At 45.1% G+C, this 17,831-nt stretch overlaps 1 protein-coding gene across 1 annotated transcript in view; it reads right to left on the reverse strand.

Annotated features, from left to right (window-relative positions):
* Positions 1 to 15,364, reverse strand: part of LOC149458524 (uncharacterized) — a 31,640-nt gene extending 16,276 nt beyond the window's left edge. The window contains exons 1-4 of the mRNA XM_089682111.1: positions 15,229 to 15,364; positions 13,265 to 13,651; positions 11,668 to 11,854; positions 10,698 to 11,535 (exon numbers count right to left, since the gene is read on the reverse strand). Of these exons, the coding sequence (XP_089538237.1) occupies positions 10,914 to 11,535; positions 11,668 to 11,854; positions 13,265 to 13,651; positions 15,229 to 15,277 (1,245 nt within the window). The 5' untranslated portion in view covers positions 15,278 to 15,364 and the 3' untranslated portion in view covers positions 10,698 to 10,913. The remainder of the gene's footprint in view (positions 1 to 10,697; positions 11,536 to 11,667; positions 11,855 to 13,264; positions 13,652 to 15,228) is intronic.
* Between the last annotated feature and the right edge of the window lie 2,467 nt (positions 15,365 to 17,831).

Here is a 17,831-nt window from a genome sequence, read left to right on the forward strand (position 1 = left end):
ATCTCTGATCAGCAGATGACAATCCACTGATCAGAGCTATTCCCCCAAACATGTGCGCCCCTCACCACTGCCGCCGCTAGTACACTGTCATTTCTCCCCCGCTGTCACCTAGAATACACCCCTTCTTCACCGCATTAATACCCTCAGCATTTCTGTCTGTCTCCCTACATTCACCCCCCTGCATTGATTTTGACCCCCTGCATTGATTTTGTCGTCCCCCCCCCCCCCCGCAGCACAGATCCTCTCCTGCAGCTTGCGGCTTCCCTCCTCTGTCCTCTCACTAGGATGATGTGCTGCAATGGAAATGACATAGGCAAAAAAAAATTTCCAAATGTACTCATCTCCCCACCACATCTGCCCTCCCCTTTAGTCTTTCGTGCCCCCCTCCCCAATCTGACATCCCGCCCTGTAGTCCTTCACCTTCTCCCGCCGGCTGCAGCTGTTTCTCCAGAGTGAAACAGCTGTCAGGATGGAGAGAAAACGGGGGGTGCAGTTAAACAGGTGTCCCCCTTCCTTTAGATGAACATAGCGAGCGATCACTTCATTCATCACTGTAGCATAGTAAACGGTGTTTACTATACCACAGTTTCTGAAAGAAAAGGAGCCTCTATGCAGAGATCTCTGTTCATTTATATGCATTGCAGAGAATGCGGAGGCTGCAGAGAAAAGGACTGAACTCTGTCTTGAGTCCCTTTGTCGGTCGCAAAATAGAGACATGAGGGGTCTGTTTTGACCTCTGATATCTCACCAAAGACAAGTTCACACAGGGCATACACAGCGTACACCCCTGAAAGGCCGCACACTTTAGTATGCCCATGTGAACGAGGCCTTAGTAGGGATTAACTGGTTGCCGCTCAGCCACAGTGTTTTTACTGCGGTAGGGCGGTACCTCTTCACAGAGCACCATCTTTTAACGTCGCTCTACAAAACAGGTAGGGGGCTCGCGCAAGGCGCGTGCCCGCTCTACCAGTCCCGCCGATTGCGGCAGCGGGTGTCCATCACCGGGTCCCAGCGATTACAAGCAATCACTGACGGGGCACGGCTGCAGTGTTTCTTATAAATATTTTACTGGACATGTTTAATAGCAAAAAGTAAAAAAATATAGTATTTTTCTCAATTTTTGGTCTTTTTTTTTTTTTTTTAAAGCGCAAAAAATAAAAACCGCACAGGCGATCAAATACCACCGAAAGAAATCTCAATTTGTGGGAAAAAAGGCGTAACTTTCATGTGGGTTCAGCGTTGCATGACTGCGCAATTCTCAGTTAAAGTAACGCAGCGCCGTAACACAAGAAATGGCCTGGTCCGGAAGGGGGGGGGGTAAATCTTCCGGATACTAAGCAGTTAACGCATTGTAAAGACAATTTTTTAAATTAAATAATAAACATGTTGTATTTTTGGTCTTTTTTTGTTTATAGCGAGGAAAATAAAAAGCGCACAGGTGATCAGATACCACCGAAAGAAAGCTCTATTTGTGTAAAAAAAAAGGACATAAATTTCTTTTGGGTGCAGCATTGCATGACCGCGCAATTATCAGTTGAATTAGTGCAGCGCTGAGTAGCAAAAAGGGGCCTGGTCAGGAGGGGGGGTAAATCCTCAGGAGGGCAAGTGTTGTGTTTATGTCCACTAATAATGATTTTAGTGTATTTTTAGTAAAAATAGCGATGTAACAAACATTTGCGCAACTATTATGGGGCCTAAAAAAAATCAGTAGCACATTATTTTTTAATCCTACTGGTCATGTGCGGTCAGAAACTATATGGTTTGGGAAGTCTTTTACGTAGGCTGAAAGTTGTAAGTGAAAAATGATAATCTTTTTAAAGTAAATTGTGTTTATTTACATTTTTGCGCACCTTCAGTTTTCATCTATTTATAGAAAAGGTGCAATTTAACATTTACAATATTTGTTATGTACTAAGTCAATAAAGTTTCAGCTTTTTAGTAGGAATTTAGCAGGAATTATATATGTTTTGCTGTGTTTGTCTCCATGAAAATGGATTTTTATGTATTTTTAGCAATAATATTATTTTGAAAAACATTTGCACAAATATCTTGGGGCCTAAAAAATAACACTTTTTTTTTTCTACGGGTCCTATGCTTTCAGAAAATGTATAGCTTGGGGGTCTTTTAAAAACTCTGAAAGCTGTAAGGAAATTTATTTAAAAAAAATGGAAAAATTGCAAAAATGGCCTGGCCAACTGAGCTTAAAAATGGAGCGCAGGGCCTGGCAGTGAAAGGGTTAAAGGATAAGTACACCTTTTGGAGCTTGTTACACATTACATCTATATTTAGGGTGTAATGTGTAACATGCTGCAGAACCTCCCTCCCCCACCCCCTGGATGCCCCTCTCCCTGTAACAATGAGTGGGAGTTCTCCCCTCACTCGCTGCCACATTTGAAAATGGCATGACTCTTCTTCTTTTTCTTCTCCTTCTCATCCTCCTCCTCAGAATCCTCCTCCTCCTCAGAATCCTCCTCCTCTGAATCCTCCTCCTCCACCTTAGAATCCTACTCAAAATCCTCCTCCTCCTTCTTCTCCTCCTCAGAATCCTCCTCCTCCTCAGAATCCTCCTCCTCCTCAGAATCCTCCTCCTCCTCAGAATCCTCCTCCTCCTCAGAATCTTCCTAATCCTCCTCCTCCTAATCCTTATCCTTATCCTCCTCCTCCTAATTCTTATCCTCCTCCTCCTAATTCTTATCCTCCTCCTCCTAATTCTTATCCTCCTAATTCTTATCCTCCTCCTCCTAATTCTTATCCTCCTAATTCTTATCCTCCTCCTCCTAATTCTTATCCTCCTAATCCTTATCCTCATCATCCTCCTCCTCCTAATCCTCCTCCTCAGAATCCTCCTCCTCCTCAGAATAGTCCTCCTCCTCCTTAATTCTCCTCCTCAGAATCCTCCTAATCCTCCTCTGAATCCTCTTCCTCCTCTTCCTCAGAATTCTCCTTCTCCTCCTTCTCAGAATCCTCCTCCTCAGAATCCTCCTCCTCCTCAGAATCTTCCCCCTCCTCCTCCTCCTCCTCAGAATCCTCCTTCTAATCCTTCTCCTTCTCCTCCTCCTCAGAATCCTCCTCCTCTGAATCCTCCTCCTCCACCTTAGAATCCTACTCAAAATCCTCCTCCTTCTTCTCCTCCTCAGAATCCTCCTCCTCCTCAGAATCTTCCTAATCCTCCTCCTCCTAATCCTTATCCTTATCCTCCTCCTCCTAATTCTTATCCTCCTCCTCCTAATTCTTATCCTCCTCCTCCTAATTCTTATCCTCCTCCTCCTAATTCTTATCCTCCTCCTCATTCTTATCCTCCTCCTCCTAATTCTTATCCTCCTCCTAATTCTTATCCTCCTCCTCCTAATTCTTATCCTCCTCCTAATTCTTATCCTCCTCCTAATTCTTATCCTCCTAATCCTTATCCTCCTCCTCCTCCTAATCCTCCTCCTCAGTATCCTCCTCCTAATCCTCCTCCTCCTAATCCTCCTCCTCAGTATCCTCCTCCTAATCCTCCTCCTCCTCAGAATCCTCCTCCTCCTCAGAATCCTCCTCCTCCTCAGAATCCTCCTCCTCCTCAGAATCTTCCTAATCCTCGTCCTCCTAATCCTTATCCTTATCCTCCTCCTCCTAATTCTTATCCTCGTCCTCGTAATTCTTATCCTCCTCCTCCTAATTCTTATCCTCCTAATTCTTATCCTCCTAATTCTTATCCTCCTAATTCTTATCCTCCTAATTCTTATCCTCCTAATTCTTATCCTCCTCCTCCTAATTCTTATCCTCCTAATTCTTATCCTCCTAATTCTTATCCTCCTCCTCCTAATTCTTATCCTCCTAATCCTTATCCTCATCATCCTCCTCCTCCTAATCCTCCTCCTCAGTATCCTCCTAAGAATCCTCCTCCTCAGAATCCTCCTCCTCCTCAGAATCCTCCTCCTCCTCAGAATCCTCCTCCTCTTCCTTAATTCTTATCCTCAGAATCCTCCTAATCCTCCTCTGAATCCTCCTCCTCCTCTTCCTCAGAATTTTCCTTCTCCTTCTCAGAATCCTCCTTCTCAGAATCCTCCTCCTCAGAATCCTCCTCCTCCTCAGAATCTTCCCCCTCCTCCTCAGAATCCTCCTCCTTCTAATCCTTCTCCTCCTCCTCAGAATCCTCCTCCTCTGAATCCTCCTCCTCCACCTTAGAATCCTACTCGAAATCCTCCTCCTTCTTCTCCTCCTCAGAATCCTCCTCCTCCTCAGAATCTTCCTAATCCTCCTCCTCCTAATCCTTATCCTCCTCCTCCTAATTCTTATCCTCCTCCTCCTAATTCTTATCCTCCTCCTCCTAATTCTTATCCTCCTCCTCCTAATTCTTATCCTCCTAATCCTTATCCTCCTAATCCTTATCCTCATCATCCTCCTCCTCCTAATCCTCCTCCTCAGTATCCTCCTAAGCATCCTCCTCCTAATCCTCCTCCTCCTAATCCTCATCCTCAGAATCCTCCTCCTCCTCAGAATACTCCTCCTCCTCCTTAATTCTCCTCCTCAGAATCTTCCTAATCCTCCTCCTCCTAATTCTTATCCTCCTCCTAATTCTTATCCTCCTCCTCCTAATTCTTATCCTCCTCCTCCTAATTCTTATCCTCCTCCTCCTAATTCTTATCCTCCTCCTCCTAATTCTTATCCTCCTCCTAATTCTTATCCTCCTCCTAATTCTTATCCTCCTCCTCCTAATTCTTATCCTCCTCCTAATTCTTATCCTCCTCCTCCTAATTCTTATCCTCCTCCTCCTAATTCTTATCCTCCTCCTCCTAATTCTTATCCTCCTCCTCCTAATTCTTATCCTCCTCCTCCTAATTCTTATCCTCCTCCTAATTCTTATCCTCCTCCTCCTAATTCTTATCCTCCTCCTCCTAATTCTTATCCTCCTCCTCCTAATTCTTATCCTCCTAATTCTTATCCTCCTAATTCTTATCCTCCTAATTCTTATCCTCCTATTTCTTATCCTCCTAATTCTTATCCTCCTCCTCCTAATTCTTATCCTCCTAATTCTTATCCTCCTAATTCTTATCCTCCTAATTCTTATCCTCCTAATTCTTATCCTCCTAATCCTTATCCTCCTAATCCTTATCCTCCTAATCCTTATCCTCATCCTCCTCCTCCTCCTAATCCTCCTCCTCAGTATCCTCCTAAGAATCCTCCTCCTCAGTATCCTCCTCAGAATCCTCCTCCTCCTCAGAATCCTCCTCCTCCTCAGAATACTCCTCCTCCTCTTAATTCTCCTCCTCAGAATCCTCCTAATCCTCCTCTGAATCCTCCTCCTCCTCTTCCTCAGAATTCTCCTTCTCCTCCTTCTCAGAATCCTCCTTCTCAGAATCCTCCTCCTCAGAATCCTCCTCCTCCTCAGAATCCTCCTCCTCAGAATCCTCCTCCTCAGAATCCTCCTCCTCCTCAGAATCCTCCTCCTCTGAATCCTCCTCCTCCACCTTAGAATCCTACTCAAAATCCTCCTCCTCCTTCTTCTCCTCCTCAGAATCCTCCTCCTCCTCCTCAGAATCCTCCTCCTCCTCAGAATCTTCCTAATCCTCCTCCTCCTAATCCTTATCCTCCTCCTCCTAATTCTTATCCTCCTCCTCCTAATTCTTATCCTCCTCCTCCTAATTCTTATCCTCCTAATTCTTATCCTCCTCCTCCTAATTCTTATCCTCCTAATTCTTATCCTCCTAATCCTTATCCTCATCATCCTCCTCCTCCTAATCCTCCTCCTCAGTATCCTCCTAAGCATCCTCCTCCTCCTAATCCTCCTCCTCCTAATCCTCCTCCTCCTAATCCTCCTCCTCAGAATCCTCCTCCTCCTCAGAATAGTCCTCCTCCTCCTTAATTCTCCTCCTCAGAATCCTCCTAATCCTCCTCTGAATCCTCTTCCTCCTCTTCCTCAGAATTCTCCTTCTCCTCCTTCTCAGAATCCTCCTCCTCAGAATCTTCCCCCTCCTCCTCCTCCTCAGAATCCTCCTCCTTCTAATCCTTCTCCTCCTCCTCAGAATCCTCCTCCTCTGAATCCTCCTCCTCCACCTTAGAATCCTACTCAAAATCCTCCTCCTTCTTCTCCTCCTCAGAATCCTCCTCCTCCTCAGAATCTTCCTAATCCTCCTCCTCCTAATCCTTATCCTTATCCTCCTCCTCCTAATTCTTATCCTCCTCCTCCTAATTCTTATCCTCCTCCTCCTAATTCTTATCCTCCTCCTCCTAATTCTTATCCTCCTCCTCATTCTTATCCTCCTCCTAATTCTTATCCTCCTCCTAATTCTTATCCTCCTCCTCCTAATTCTTATCCTCCTCCTAATTCTTATCCTCCTAATCCTTATCCTCATCCTCATCCTCCTCCTCCTCCTAATCCTCCTCCTCAGTATCCTCCTCCTAATCCTCCTCCTCCTAATCCTCCTCCTCAGTATCCTCCTCCTAATCCTCCTCCTCCTCAGAATCCTCCTCCTCCTCAGAATCTTCCTAATCCTCCTCCTCCTAATCCTTATCCTTATCCTCCTCCTCCTAATTCTTATCCTCCTCCTCCTAATTCTTATCCTCCTAATTCTTATCCTCCTAATTCTTATCCTCCTAATTCTTATCCTCCTAATTCTTATCCTCCTAATTCTTATCCTCTTTCTCCTAATTCTTATCCTCCTAATTCTTATCCTCTTTCTCCTAATTCTTATCCTTTTCCTCCTAATTCTTATCCTCCTAATTCTTATCCTCCTAATTCTTATCCTCCTCCTCCTAATTCTTATCCTCCTAATCCTTATCCTCATCATCATCCTCCTCCTCCTAATCCTCCTCCTCAGTATCCTCCTAAGCATCCTCCTCCTCCTAATCCTCCTCCTCAGAATCCTCCTCCTCCTCAGAATCCTCCTCCTCCTCAGAATACTCCTCCTCCTCCTTAATTCTCCTCCTCAGAATCCTCCTAATCCTCCTCTGAATCCTCCTCCTCCTCTTCCTCAGAATTTTCCTTCTCCTCCTTCTCAGAATCCTCCTTCTCAGAATCCTCCTCCTCAGAATCCTCCTCCTCCTCAGAATCTTCCCCCTCCTCCTCCTCCTCAGAATCCTCCTCCTTCTAATCCTTCTCCTCCTCCTCAGAATCCTCCTCCTCTGAATCCTCCTCCACCTTAGAATCCTACTCAAAATCCTCCTCCTTCTTCTCCTCCTCAGAATCATCCTCCTCCTCAGAATCTTCCTAATCCTCCTCCTCCTAATCCTTATCCTCCTCCTCCTAATTCTTATCCTCCTCCTCCTAATTCTTATCCTCCTCCTCCTAATTCTTATCCTCCTCCTCCTAATTCTTATCCTCCTCCTCCTAATTCTTATCCTCCTCCTAATTCTTATCCTCCTCCTCCTAATTCTTATCCTCCTAATTCTTATCCTCCTCCTCCTAATTCTTATCCTCCTAATCCTTATCCTCATCATCCTCCTCCTCCTAATCCTCCTCCTCAGTATCCTCCTAAGCATCCTCCTCCTAATCCTCCTCCTCAGAATCCTCCTCCTCAGAATACTCCTCCTCCTCAGAATACTCCTCCTCCTCCTTAATTCTCCTCCTCAGAATCCTCCTCTGAATCCTCCTCCACCTTAGAATCCTACTCAAAATCCTCCTCCTTCTTCTCCTCCTCAGAATCCTCCTCCTCCTCAGAATCTTCCTAATCCTCCTCCTCCTAATCCTTATCCTCCTCCTCCTAATTCTTATCCTCCTCCTCCTAATTCTTATCCTCCTCCTCCTAATTCGTATCCTCCTCCTCCTAATTCTTATCCTCCTCTTCCTAATTCTTATCCTCCTCCTCCTAATTCTTATCCTCCTCCTCCTAATTCTTATCCTCCTCCTCCTAATTCTTATCCTCCTCCTAATTCTTATCCTCCTCCTCCTAATTCTTATCCTCCTAATTCTTATCCTCATCATCCTCTTCCTCCTAATCCTCCTCCTCAGTATCCTCCTAAGCATCCTCCTCCTAATCCTCCTCCTCCTAATCCTCCTCCTCAGAATCCTCCTCCTCAGAATCCTCCTCCTCCTCAGAATACTCCTCCTCCTCCTTAATTCTCCTCCTCAGAATCCTCCTAATCCTCCTCTGAATCCTCCTCCTCCTCTTCCTCAGAATTCTCCTTCTCCTCCTTCTCAGAATCCTCCTTCTCAGAATCCTCCTTCTCAGAATCCTCCTCCTCCTCAGAATCTTCCCCCTCCTCCTCCTCCTCCTCAGAATCCTCCTCCTTCTCCTTCTCCTCCTCCTCAGAATCCTCCTCCTCTGAATCCTCCTCCTCCACCTTAGAATCCTACTCAAAATCCTCCTCCTTCTTCTCCTCCTCAGAATCCTCCTCCTCCTCAGAATCTTCCTAATCCTCCTCCTCCTAATCCTTATCCTCCTCCTCCTAATTCTTATCCTCCTCCTAATTCTTATCCTCCTCCTCCTAATTCTTATCCTCCTCCTCCTAATTCTTATCCTCCTCCTAATTCTTATCCTCCTCCTCCTAATTCTTATCCTCCTCCTAATTCTTATCCTCCTCCTCCTAATTCTTATCCTCCTAATTCTTATCCTCCTCCTAATTCTTATCCTCCTCCTCCTAATTCTTATCCTCCTAATTCTTATCCTCCTCCTAATTCTTATCCTCCTAATTCTTATCCTCCTCCTAATTCTTATCCTCCTCCTAATTCTTATCCTCCTCCTCCTAATTCTTATCCTCCTCCTCCTAATTCTTATCCTCCTCCTCCTAATTCTTATCCTCCTCCTCCTAATTCTTATCCTCCTAATTCTTATCCTCCTCCTCCTAATTCTTATCCTCCTAATTCTTATCCTCCTCCTCCTAATTCTTATCCTCCTCCTAATTCTTATCCTCCTAATTCTTATCCTCCTCCTCCTAATTCTTATCCTCCTAATTCTTATCCTCCTAATCCTTATCCTCCTCCTCCTCCTCCTCCTAATCCTCCTCCTCAGTATCCTCCTCCTAATCCTCCTCCTCAGTATCCTCCTCCTAATCCTCCTCCTCAGTATCCTCCTCCTAATCCTCCTCCTCAGAATCCTCCTCCTCCTCTTAATTCTCCTCCTCAGAATCCTCCTAATCCTCCTCTGAATCCTCCTCCTCCTCTTCCTCAGAATTCTCCTTCTCCTCCTTCTCAGAATCCTCCTTCTCAGAATCCTCCTCCTCAGAATCCTCCTCCTCCTCAGAATCTTCCCCCTCCTCCTCAGAATCCTCCTCCTTCTAATCCTTCTCCTCCTCCTCAGAATTCTGCTCCTCAGAATCCTCCTTCTCCTCAGAATCCTCCTTCTCCTCAGAATCCTCCCTTCTCCTCCTCAGAATCCTCCTCCTCAGAATCCTCCTCCTCAGAAACCTCCTCCTCTTCCTTAGAATCCTCCTCCTCAGAATCCTTCTCCTCCTCCTCAGAATCCTCCTCCTCCTTAGATAATGAGCCCCCACCAGATGCCCACAGGAAATGGAAGGAAACGGGCCTGTGCTTCCTCCCATTGGGGGACCCAATGCAAAACAAAACACACAAAAAAGGGTGTGAGGTCCCCCCATATTCCATACCAGACCCTTATGTGAGCATGTGGTCTTAAAGGACATCAAGGGGAAGGAACGAGCCTGCGCTCCCTCTATCCTGAACCATATCAGGCCACATGCCCTCAACATGGTAGGTTTGGATACTTTGCCGGGGGGGTCCTCCCACTCCCTCCTTTTCCCCCGAAAAAGCACCTTGTCCCCATGTTGAAGAGGACAAGGGACTCTTCCTCACAACCTACGCCCAGTGGTTGTGAGGGTCTGCGAGCAGGGGGGGGCTTATCAGAATCTGCAAACCCCTTTCAAAATAAGGGAGTGCTTAGATAATTATCCCCCACCAGATGCCCACAGGAAAAGGAAGTAATCGAGCCTTTGCTTCCTCCTATTGGGTGACCCAATGCAAAAAAACAAAAAAGGGGTGTTAGTTCCCCCCCCCCTTCCATATTCCATACCATACTCTTATGTGAGCATGCAGTCTTGAAGGACATGAAGGGGAAGGAACGAGCCTGCGCTCCCTTTCTTCTGAACCATATCAGGCCACATGCCCTTAACATGGTAGGTTTGGGTACTTTGCCAGGGGGGGTCCTCCCACTCCCTCTTTTTTTCCCAGAAAAAGCACCTTGTCCCCATGTTGAAGAGGACAAGAGCCTCTTCCCCACAACATTGGCTCGGTGGTTGTGGGGGTCTGTGGGCTGGTGGCCTATCATAATCTGGATACTGACCCCTCCCCACCAGATTCCTCCTGAACCATACCAGGCCACATGCCCTCAACATGGAGGGTGGTACTTTGCCAGGCAGGGAAGCCCCTCAAAGATGCTTGTCCTTATGCTGAAGAGGACAAGGGTCTCTTCCCCACAACCCTGACCCAGTTGTTGTGGGGACCTGCGAGCGGGAGCTCATCAGAAGCTGATAAAGGGACCCCCTTGTTATCCCCCTCCAGTGTGAATGAGTAATGCAGGCCATAGATGGGTTGTTTATCGGCCAAATTTTCAGCCGCACAAAAAATAATCACACCGTTAGTGGGGCCAGCCCGTCAGCCGGTCATGCTGAAAAATCCATCGCTATCAGCAACAAACGATTTTTCATTTATTGGCCGAAAATGCGGCCGATAAACGAACCGTCAATGGCCAGCCTAAAGCTGGATATATACACAGAGAAGATCCCCTGCTGATCGGAGCAGAGGGGGGTGGTTGTCACATCCATACCTGCTTAGTTTTTTCAGAGCAGACATGGGCAGATCCTGCTGAGCTCTATGGGTGGCCGGGCTGTTTGATGTCTTCAGGCATTTCAACTGTTGGTACGACTGCCTGAGATGGATCCGTGGCTTCTGTTGGTACAGCCACAGCAGATGGATGAGCCTGCGACATCGGAGATCTCCTCCGGCTTCTCTGTGTGCGGCTTGGTAACTGTGGTGCCCTTATTTACTTTTTACGCCTGCCGAACAACCACTTTCTTTTCTTTTTAGCTTTTGGAACTTTCAGATGTAGATCTGGTGCATTGTGCAACTCTTCACTGTCTACAGGAATTTCTTCATCTGTGCTTGAATCATTGCTCGGTATGGAAGGTCTCCTTTGGATTATGTTCCTGCGGGTCAGCATCCTCTGTGTCCTAGCACTTAGAGCTGAAGTTTGATCCGGTGCATCCGTTGGTTGTATCGGTTGGCTGCATTCATCCAACAATACAACCGGTTCCAATAGCTGTGTCGGGGCAGGTTTGGGGGTCCAATCTTTGTACATTTCAGGCAATACATATGTTTGTAGATTCTCTGTAGATGGACTAGGCTGATACATCTGAGATGGATATTTGAATGCGTACTTGTACTTATTCCTCATCGCCAATGACAGAGACATTCTTTGTATAATTGGAATCTTCTCAGGTAGATCTGGCACATGTGTTGTCTCCATCTGTTGGTCAATTTCAACGGATTCCATCTCAATAACTGTATCCGGCACCTTGGGCTCCTCGGGCTCCTCGTGCATGCGCCCCTCTTCCATCAATTTTACAGCATCGGTTACCTTGTGCCTCAAATTCCTGTACAGACGTCTGTGTAGAAAAAAACAAGATAAATTAGATATGTTTGTGAAGTGATTATAGTGAGGGGCAATAAGAAAACCCCCAGTAAGTGCAAAAAGGAGCCCTTCTTAGAAAGCTATAGAAAGTGATCAGTCTACTTACCTAAACACGATTGCTGCCACAATGCCCAGTATCCATAGGGAAGCCACCACTCCTATACCAACTATCAGGTAGAAGAGGTAGCCTTTATCTTTCATGCCCTGAATGAACTTCTCCATCCTCATCAGTCTGTCTTTGAAGCCTTCCGTAGTCCCTGGCTGATCAGTGTAGGTGTCTCCTGTATGAAGGCCTGCATGGAACACATCACAAAAAAAAAGAAAAGAAATCAGTTTACAAGGTCCATTCACATATGTGACATTACACTAAAGTTGAAAAATATGATACCCCTAAATGTACCCCAGAGTCTGCTGAGCTAAAAACATTCACAATGGTCAGATGTAGAGAAGCCAGGGTGAGGGTGAAAAGCCCTGGAGCCTGCACCTTCCAAAACTAATAGGTAATTTCATTCTTCCATAATTCTATCCTCACAAATCAACTCTATATTGACAGATTAGTTAAAGCGGAACTTCACCCAAGAGGGGAAGTACCGCTTGTTTGCCTTCCTCCCTTCCACTGCCACATCTGGCACTTTTTGGGGGGGGAGAAGGTAGCAGGTACCTGGTTTTGACAGGTACCCACTCCTACATCTGGTCCGATTCGCCGCAGCAATCTGAGCCAGAAGTTCGGTCCCCCTCCTTCCCCTGCTGCCTTCTGGGACACCTCATAGGTCCCAGAAGACCGCGGGACCATTCACAAAGCACAGCACGCTTCATGCATGCGCAGTAGGAAACTGGCTGTGAAGCCGCAAAGCTTCACTTCAGGGATTCCATTACTGAAGGTGCCATCACCTGCACCCAAATCTGATTGAAGAATCAGCTTGGGTGAGAACATCTCTGGATCCCTGGACAGGTAAGTGTCCTTATATTAAAAGTCAGCCCCCCTGAGTGCAGCCCACCTGGGATCATACTTGCCTTTCTTCCTGATCCAGTGATCTTTCCTCCTACAAGGTCCCAGCTGGCTCCTCTTTATAGTGGGATACGTGCCATTCCTTCCCATGAGTAAGCCATTCTCATGTCACCCTCCAGAGCATTGGCTAGGGCAGCAGAGCGTATTATGGAGGAGTCTACCAGTACTATGTCAGAAGTAAAATCATTGTATTGGAGACTAAGGTAAGTATTATCACAGGTGGGCTGCCAATCCATAGAGATGTGGAGCTATGTACAGGTGTGGGAGTTTGTAATGTACAGTTTTTGTTTTAGATATAAAAGCCTTCAACATCATTTCTCAGCAGCCCACATGTACTGCGATATACAACGGCCATTCTGGCAGATGGCAGAATTGCCATATTACCAGTCTGGTCCTGTCCATTAGTAAGGATGAGCTGGATTCAGATCCAATCTCACACTGACAGCAGGAAACTGTGACATGATCACATCCCGGCGGACCCAGTGAGCAGTGGTCAAGGGGCCATATTAGGTCAGTGATGTCACAAGCATCCCTGCCCCACAGCTCATTGGCCAGCAGTACAGCTAACGTACAGCTTAGGACCGAACCCAAGCTCATCCCCGGTCTTTAGTAAGGCTAAAGGACATCCATATAAATGACAATACTATATAATGAATACATAAGATATAAGGATCTTAAATGAACAAACACTTACCATCTGGCTGATTTCTTTTTAAGACATGAATAGTGACATTGTCAGTCCCCGCATACTCCAATCCATCTATTGCAATGTGAACCTGATACGTGCCGTTATCACTGATGCTGACAGGATCAATGACCAGGGAGCAGTGTCCCTTGCGCACTTGCCTCAGTTGTATCGATGCCCTTTCATTTGTCTCACTTACAGACAGAACCTCGGTGGCTTTTAGATGGACTATTGGTCTGAATACATCGCTGTCGTTGGACATCATGCTCCACCCCAAATCAATGTGATGACCCCCGCTGGGTTCATCCACGTTAAAAAAGCATGGGACCAGCAGCCGCTGTCCCTCCGTAACGAACACATCATGGTCTGGTATTTCGACGCTCGTGATTTTAGCACCTAGAGAAAGAAACAAAACAGGATTATCTTCACAGCTCTCAAGTAAGCCAGCAAATCACAAATTAAATATTGTCAGGGGCAGCGATCACTGTAGGAATTGCTAAATACTTTGAACAGTTACAACTTTTCTTGGTATGCATGTCCCTAAAATGATAAAATAATACATTTGACTCTATATATGACATGGGGATGGTAGTTGTTTAACTCCCTATGGCCTGATCACACTATTGTGTTGCGGTAACAAATGGCTAATGCAGCGCAACAATCAGGGGCGGACTGACCATCTGGAAACTCGGGCACTGCCCGAGGGCCCGGGGTCAGTAGGGGGCCCCATGAGATGCCCCTGGTACCTTTTATCATAGGCTTTTTTGAGTTTGGGCAAGGACACAGGGGCCCCATGATCCCTTATTGCCCGGGGGCCCCATGAGTTGTCAGTCCGCCCCTGGCAACAATGTGCCTGGGACCATAAGCCCTGAAACTACATTTATGTGAAAGTGTAACTCTGGGCAACATAGAAAATGACTAATATACTGCAGTATGTCGCTAGCATCACCACGGCAGTTTTCCATTTTCTTTAGGGTTGGTTCACTCCAGATGCTTTCCAGTACATCTTTAAACTGCATCTAAAATGCATGCACAGATATTGACATGTATTCCAATGGCCGTAGTTCACAACCTGCTGCGCTTTTTTTGTCTTTTGCGCAGAATGCATGAAACCGCTTGTAAATGCACCAGAATGTACATTGTCCTGAATGAAAATCAAGATTTCTCAAGTGTCAAAAAAAAATGCATTGGAATGCATCAAAAACAAGTGAACTCGCATGGAAAAATGCATCTGGAAAGCAGAAATTACGGTGTGAAGAAGACCTAACAGAGTGACACATAGCAGTACCCCCCCCCCCCCCCCTTAGTCAGAGGTGAACATGTAATTTATTATATAGGCTTTAGGACAAATTAAGAAAGTTCACCTTTCTAGAAAATATAATAAATACACATTTTTGCAGAAAATAAAAAAAAGAAAATGTGCATGTATTATTTGCAGGAGCCTGGATACCATTGCAGCCCTGTCCAGTGGATCAGACCAGCTGTGCAGCTTTCAGCCCATACCTCCGAGACCGGCTGACTACAAGCTGCAGGGCTGGAATGAACTACAAGAGCACTTTAATTAAATACAGTTGATAGTTTTTAATTAAAAAAAAGCTTTAGCCATATAAATAAAGGCTGAGTACTGTAGGCAGCAATATCAGAGGAAAAAGCCTTTTTTTTTCTTAAAATATATATATATTAGCCATGTAAACAAAATCTGATTACTGCCGGCGGCCCTGTCAGCTAAATATGGTTTCCTCCACCTCCAACTGACACTTTGTCAGCACAGCTGGACCTGCTACAGGACACTGAAAAATAACCGATCTACTGGCAGAATGACCAGATATGAACATTATGTTGGGGGAGGGGAGGGGGGGCTCTGTGTTATGTCCCGGCACGTCTATCACGGATTAATATTGCCTGGATCTCCTATTCTAACACCCATTTTACACCTAACACCCACTATATAACACCCTGATAACAACACATACCTGCTGCGACGTTCAGAAATAGAAGGAAAATAATCATGATGGGAATCATCTTTAAATCGCTTTATTAATAAGGAATTATATAACAAAGCGATGGGACAGATTCTCTTTACAGAGCAAAGAAAAATCTGTCCTCCTCCCAGCACAGTCACAATGAAATGACACAGAGCTCTGCAGCTGCACAGATACCAAAGCTTCCGCTCACTGTGATGCTGTTGCTAGGCAACCAATCAACCAATCAGATTTACTGTTCACAGTCCACTCACTGTGCTCACTCCAGGCAAAAGTAATCGATCAGATGTTGTTTACTCCAGGAGGAAAAAAAAGATCATATTTTTCTCTACTGTGTTCTGTTCTCCATCTATAACAAATCAACCAATCAGATTTATTGTTCCTTCACACACCTGACTCTGAGCAGATGAATTTTGACTGTTTGCCGCACATTAAGTGAGCCTGTAAACCCTAAGTCCTGGTTCACACCTATGCAGTTTGCTTTTGATCCGTTTCTGCAGTGCTTTTTGCAGTGCGTTTTGTGTTATTGCACGTGTTTTTGATGCATTTTGCTTTTTTGGGTTTTTTGTTCTTGTTGCTAGGCAGATTAAAATGCAGCAAATACGCAATACATGCTTTTCTGCAGCATCTCCATTGAAGTCTATAGAACCAAAAATGCAACGTTTTGCATTTAAAAAAGTCCCTTAGCAAAAAATGTAGCGGGTGAAAACACGGAAATGTGAACGTGTCCTATAGGAAATCATGTTAATTGCACTGTAGTGTGTTTCTGCAAAATGCTGTGAAAAACGCTTAGGTGTGACCCTGGGGTAAAGGGCAAGTTGGGTTGACTAGCCCTCCTCTCCTCTGTCTCTTACAATTTTTTAAAATAACAGCTTTATTTTTTATTTTTTTTATAATTGTATATATATATTTTTCATTTATTATTTATTGAACATTTGGGCGTGAACCTAGACTAAAGGCTGCTTTCACACTGAGGAGTTTTTGAAGTGCTTTTGCATTTAAAAAAAAGCGCAAGAAAAGCTGAAGATAAATGCTCCCCTATGTGTGTCTTCACAATGGTCTGTTACGCTTCTGTTGTGGTGTAAAAAATCCTGCTTGCTGCATTTCTTGGGGCATATTTGGTCAGTTAAAAGAACTGCACCAGAAATGCACCATCCATTGAAATGCATTGTAAATGTGACAAAAGCGCTCCTGTGTTGTGTTTTTGATGCAGCTTTTGAGTCACATGCCCTGTGTGTGAAAAACACACCGCAGTTGTGGCAAAATCACGTTTTTGCTACAGATCAGTGTGAAAGTGCCATAAAAGTGCTTTTTTTAGTGATTGCAACTGTCACTGGGATTGATCTGTCAGAGATAATGGAGGTTATTTACTAAAACTGCACGGTGCAAAAACTGGTGCAGCTCTGCATGGAAACCAATCAGATTCCAGGTTTTATTGTCAAAGCTTAACTGAACAAACTGAAGTTAGAAGCTGATTGGCTCCCATGCACAGCTGCACCAGATTCTGAGTGCTCCAGTTTTAGTAAATCCCCCCCATTGAGACTTGTGGTTATTTATTTAGTCTGCACTTCTCTGTGAATGCAAATGGTAATTTTCCATGTGGACTGATCCTATGTAGAATGATTTACTGTGGGGGGATTTGGTGGATGGATCTGAAATGTTTCTGTGGATTCTGGAGAGGGAGCTTTGTGTATTGTGATCTTCAATGTCATCCAGATTTAGCTGTATTCTGGATGGATGGTTCTTATAGAGGAATTCTTTCTAGACATCCAGTTATAAAATATATAGAAAATCCAATCAGAAATAAAGAGCTGTAGTGATGTTCTATGATGCCGGGATGAATAGTCTCATGGGGACAGACTAAAACATTTAATGTGAAAATGGCTTAATGTAGCTTAATGTGTAATAAACTGCCTAACTCTCAATCAATTGACTTGAAACTTTGCACATCCCAAGTTCTCAACATCCCAAACATGTCCTAGAAGTTTCATAGATTTCGGCGTTCCACAAAAAAAATGGGGGACATTAAGCTTGTTTTTTGGGGGGCTTAATGTGGCTTAACATCCAAAAAAGAGCTTAGATGTTTACCAATCTCCCCCAAACTTCACAAAATACAAGAATCTACATCACAGGCACTGAATTAAAATTCATAGAGGTCCAGTTTTTAATACTTTCTTTCTGCAGATGTCCGAATCTCATTTTTCTTCTATGACTCAGGTCTTTAACGTCACAGCCCCTTTTCAATTAATACCATCAGTCCCCCTTTTCCAGTCACAACTCCCTTTCACATCAGAGCCCCCAACATTACAGCCAAGCTTACATCACATCCCCCTTGCAATCATAGACCCCTCCCTCACATCACAGGCGCCTTTGCAATCACAACCCCCCACATCACAGCTCACCCTCTCTTGACATCACAGCCCTCCTCCTCACATCACAAACCCTTCATATCACAGCCCCCCCTTCACATTACAGCCCGCCATATCACATCACAGCCCGCCCATATCACAGCTCCCCCTCCCGCATCACAGCTTCCCCTTCTCACATCACAGCCCCCCATACCACAGCTTCTCCCTCTCACGTTATTCCCCTCT

Source organism: Staurois parvus, unplaced genomic scaffold, assembly GCF_062004578.1.
Source record: "Staurois parvus isolate SC_StPar_1 unplaced genomic scaffold, SC_StPar_1.0 ptg000285l, whole genome shotgun sequence".
In the NCBI taxonomy this organism is placed as follows: domain Eukaryota; kingdom Metazoa; phylum Chordata; class Amphibia; order Anura; family Ranidae; genus Staurois; species Staurois parvus.